The sequence below is a fragment of the Carettochelys insculpta genome, chromosome 10 (assembly GCF_033958435.1).
Source record: "Carettochelys insculpta isolate YL-2023 chromosome 10, ASM3395843v1, whole genome shotgun sequence".
Classification (NCBI taxonomy): Eukaryota; Metazoa; Chordata; order Testudines; family Carettochelyidae; genus Carettochelys; species Carettochelys insculpta.
The window spans coordinates 31,502,722-31,507,611 of NC_134146.1; the positions used below are offsets into that span (position 1 = coordinate 31,502,722).

Here is a 4,890-nt window from a genome sequence, read left to right on the forward strand (position 1 = left end):
GGAGCGGAGTCCCGGGCGCCCCCAGGGATTCCCAGCGTGGCAGCGAGGGGCGCGGCGAGGCCCGGGCACGCTTTCGGGATGACTGGTCGGGGGCCACTGTCTCTCGGCGGGAACCGGAGCCGGCCGGCCGCGTCCCCGGGTTTCAGCTCTGACCGAGCAGCTGATGTAGAGAAAGAGAGAGGAAGGAAAGTCCCAGGCCCGGAGCGCCGGCTCCAGCTATAAAAGCGGCGGCCGCTGGCCGGCACCAGCAGCGCTGTCGCACTACCTCCGTGAGTCCACATGGCGAAGCGCAGCGGCGCCGGTGAGTGCCAGCGCCCCACAGCGGAGGGCGGGAAAGCGAGGGCGGGAAGGGGCTCCACGTGCAGCAGCAACAGCCGCCGCCTGTTGGGCTTGGCCGATGGGGGGTGGCTGACGTGGCGCGGCCGTTCTGTGTTGCAGGTGCCTGGCTCCTGACGACCCTCCTCAGCCTCAGCCTGGCAGGGTCGGCCCCCGCCTCGCCGCTGCCTTCCCCGGAGCCCGACCTGAGGGGCTGCCTGCACGTGTCCAAAGCCCTGGCAGCCACGGCCAGGGAGGCGCTGCACCGCCTGCAGGTTTGTGTCTCTTCGCGGCGTGCTCCCCGGGACCGCGCTTGTGGTCCGAGGCTCAGAGCCGCTAGTGATGGGAGCACAAGCGAGACCCAGAAGCTCTGTCTAGACGTGCATTCCTCTTCAAAGAGAGAGCGGAGCCGGGGGTCGGTGCAGTTCCGGCACTGCAGGTGCCGCGGGTAGGGAGGTGCTCTGCGACTGGCAAACTGCTTGGGCACCATCTGCCTGCAAGTCTTACCGTGCTCCTGCACACGTGTCAGATGAGGCTAAGTTAAGGAGGGCCATCTGCCCACCAGATGAAAAGGAGCCGAGATCATGGATTACATCCCTGACCAAGAGTTGGGAGGCTTTGATATGTAGTGCATAGAAGGATCAAGGACTCAGCTTAATCTGATATTTTTTAAATGGGGAGAATAACACATACCTACGTGGTAGTGGTGTTATGATTATGCTCAAAAGCGTATTTGGGACACTGATAAAAGGGGCTGTAAGAATTTTATTTCTGTGAGGAGGCACCTTTTTAATGCAGCCACATAGTGCACATTCCCAAACTATGTGTAGCCTTACCTGTCTGGCTCTTCAGAAATGCATACGTATTTGCCTGTATTTTCTATTTGCTTCAGCTAATCAAATTTGTTTCTGTGCTTTTAACTGTATTCATTTGTTGGTAATTCTAGAGAAACATAGTAATTTGCTATTAACTTTCTTACCTTTTTGCTTGTTTTAGACCTTTTCTTTCATTTGTGCATCCAGTTCTTTTTATTAGCATTGCTTTAGCGAAGTGTTACCTAAAATGATACTTGACTTATCTTCCACTGGTGCAGGGCTTATATCAACGGAGACAAATTTGGAGGTAACAAAGAGTATACATGACTTGTTAGTAGTCAGGTGCATTGCAGAATTCAATACAATGATTCCAGCCATCCTCTCTCCAATATTTCTTGGTAGTTTTTTCTTGTGACAGTTTAATGATTTCATACAACAGCCTCAGATTCTGGCTTTGTTCATTTGTTTGTTTTCAGAACAGCTATAATGACAAAGCAGAGGTGATCTGCATCACATATCCAGTATTGCACTCAGGTTCAACCTGTAGATACCTCTACTCTTGTCTCATCCAGCACCTTTGGATGAGAATCTTCCAGACAACAGGAGGTTAATATTTTCTATCACATTACCAACACTTTCACTGCTTATTGGGCTCTTAGACATTTAGAGCTAAATCACACCTCAATAACCACACAGAACACAGAGCCAGGATTTGTGGCTGTAAAACTTTATGGGACCATGGGGAAATTTTGCCACACCCCTAAGTGCTCATCCAGCTAATTAAAATGCTGGATTACGGCATTTGCTGGACGAAAGCTCTGAATTAGAGGTTCAACCTGAATTTAGGTTAACTCTGTGTTTAGGTACAATTAATAAAGTACCTTACATTTTCTCAAGAGAACTTTCTTCCCTTAAACTCTACCTTCGAGTCTGAGTTTTCCTCTGTCACGGCAGCTTCCTCTTTTCTGTATCCTGCTAATGTTTGCTTTTACTAATTCCTCATCTGTCCTTTTCAAAATATATTTTTCCAGCTGCTGTTCAGTTTGGTTAATTCATATATATCACTAATTCCTACAAGACTTGCTGCAAACATGCCATCAACTGGGCAAAAAGGTAGTGTATTGGCATCTGGTTAAAGAATTCAAACACCCAGCATGAGTGTCCTCTTTTATTATATAAGAACATGTATGATGGTTCAGGAAGTAGGCTTTCTTTGCCGTGTCCTTTAGTTGTCTCTTTTCGGTTTACCTTCTCTCATTGGCACAACTGAACTTGTGATAATGTTAAGGGGAATTGTTTGTTTCTAAAATTCTCTGGCATGGGTGCAGCCTTACAGTGAGAGAGAATATCCAGCAGCCCTGGGACTGGAAGGTTGCTGGATATTCAGATATTCTGGATAACAGAGGTATACCTAGCAATGCATAACACTTAAAAACAAGATTAGATATTAAAAAAAACAAATACATGCTGAGTACTTTTTTACCAACAACAGGATTATTGTACACTGTCATCTTATATTGTATTTGCTGTATTTATTTGTATTTACTTTCATGCTATTGTACTTATGGAAAACAACTAAAATTTAGTTATGGTTAAAATGCTGGTTATTTGAGAGTTCTGGATAGAATGCTGTTTAAGACAGAGTTTACTGTGAATAGCTCCATCACCTTACTGACACAGAGGGCCTCTGAAGGTTGGCTGCAGACTAATGCCACTTGTCCATTTGAATGTTGCTTTTCTCTTTTTAAAAAGGTAGTCGTTTTTTAAACTTGTTTGCATATAATGTTCTGAGTACAGATTCATTCACTTAAAATGTTAACAAAGGGGGCAATGTAATTCACTGTGACACATAAAAAATATAAATCTATTTACTATCTGATAGTGCTCCCTATGAAGATGTTGACAAAATTTCCTCTGATTTTTGGCTTCATAGCTTAAATATTTGCTTGTTGGTTAAAGGCATAAAGATGTATTAGGAGAATATTGAAGTACCTTAAGTTGCCATGAATCACCTACTGTCCAGTATATTTCTGCTTTAAAAAAAATGCCCTGCAGCATTATGTATAATGATCCAATCAATATGCTTTTTTTACATAGGAGCTTGGCAGACTAGGATTTGAATGTACCCTTGAAGAGGTTGATCTTGAAGATATTACGAAGAATAAACTCAACACAGTTAAGGCTTGTATGACAGAAGAGTCAAAGGTATTGCAATAAATAAAAATCCAAGTTTCATCACATTAGTATGGAACCACCAAGTAGTTAATGATATTGATACAGAATTATCACATTCATGTCTGGTGTTTGTTTGTTTTTTTTTTTTTACCCTCTTCCCCCCCCCAGACTGAAAATTGTCCTGCACTGAAAAAAGCTGATTTTGATAAGGTAAATTGCCAGTGTCTCAAGAACAAATAGTTTTTTGTTTTACTTTAAAGCATATAACACTACTGTCAAATACTTTTTTAATCCTTGTATTTGCTACAGATTGAGTGCCTGCGAGGTATCAACGAAGACCTGATGGCTTACAAGGCAGAGTTCAAGAATTTCAATAACCAGAAGATGCTAGTTGCTATTGACAAAATGATACAGGTATGTTTTTTCCTTTTCAGTTGCCTAAAAGGTTAGTTTGTATTGGAGTTTTGTGTGTTCTTTTCTGTAGTTACCCAAATAAGTTACTTTGGAATCTAATCATTTTAAAATCTTGATTTCTGACTTTTTTTTTCCTTAACATTGAAGAAACTTTCTCATCTCTGTATAGATGGAGTCTTACTTTGATATTGTATATTACTGTATTAAAAAAGTGATTTCCAATCAGTGATATAGTAAACATACTACTATTGAAACTTCTCTTTTAATGATATCTTACTTTGTGTCTCATCCCTACCATGAAATGGGGATCGGAGAGAATGAAAGATAAAATATATATCTGTTCCCTATTTCTTATCAATATATAACATGTTCTGAAAGATGGCAGCAATCCTCTCCCTACTTTAAAATAATTGCATTTTATATTAATGTAGTATATATCGAGGTATAGTGAAGATTCCTAATAATTGTCAAATGAGTAAGATTTAAATATTTGTAAACCACATTCCCACTGACTTACCTTTTAAAGACCCAAACAAATATTTCCTGGTAGGAATTGCTATTTAGGAATTGCCTTCATAAGCAATATAGTTTTTTGGTCCTAACTATACAAATTGTATCATTACTACTTTCATAGTTTCTTCTCAAACCTTTTTACTTTATAAAGTAAAAATATGCATTAGTCTTTTTGAATGTGGAAAAAGCTTAACTTTTATTCTAAATATGGTTAAAAGGTCTACCCAACCCACTTCTTTTTTTATAAAGGCTCTGAAAATCAACAGCATGAGTGTGGATCAGCCGTCTGCAAACAGAGGATCAGCCTCTTTCAACGACAGAATGAGGTTGTGTAGTGTTCTCCATGCTTTCAGAATTCGCACTGTGACCATAAATAGGATTATGAACTACTTGAATTCTCCTGAAAGCTCTTCATAATCACTGAAAGCTCTTTCTATAAAACATTGAATCAAAACTATTTTAAGAATATGAGGGAAAACCATGTATTATGTTCTACTTACAGCAAGACTTCTGTGTGCAGAAATCTCACTGAAGTCATTGGAATTTGCACACAGAGGGCTTTCAGGATTAGGACCAGAATTTAAGATTACAATATGCCTACAAAAACTTTTCCAGGATTATGCATAATAATGAGCCAAGCTGCCTTGATCAAATTACT

At 41.0% G+C, this 4,890-nt stretch overlaps 1 protein-coding gene across 1 annotated transcript; it reads left to right on the top strand.

The window, feature by feature from the left end:
• Positions 1-279: 279 nt before the first annotated feature.
• IL12A (interleukin 12A) lies at positions 280-4,649 on the top strand. Its single transcript, XM_075004677.1, has 6 exons — positions 280-313; positions 439-590; positions 3,228-3,335; positions 3,474-3,515; positions 3,615-3,719; positions 4,482-4,649. The coding sequence occupies exons 1-6, from the start codon at positions 280-282 to the stop codon at positions 4,647-4,649; spliced, it is 609 nt and encodes a 202-aa protein (XP_074860778.1).
• The last annotated feature ends 241 nt before the right edge of the window (positions 4,650-4,890 follow it).

Bases quoted from the DNA above. Each gene is read 5' to 3' on its own strand.
- IL12A (XM_075004677.1), top strand. From the start codon at position 280: ATGGCGAAGCGCAGCGGCGCCGGTGAGTGCCAGC. The intron at 314-438 runs GCCCCACAGCGG...TCTGTGTTGCAG, and splicing joins CGGCGCCGGTGAGTGCCAGC to GTGCCTGGCTCCTGACGACC. The intron at 591-3,227 runs GTTTGTGTCTCT...TTTTTTACATAG, and splicing joins AGGCGCTGCACCGCCTGCAG to GAGCTTGGCAGACTAGGATT.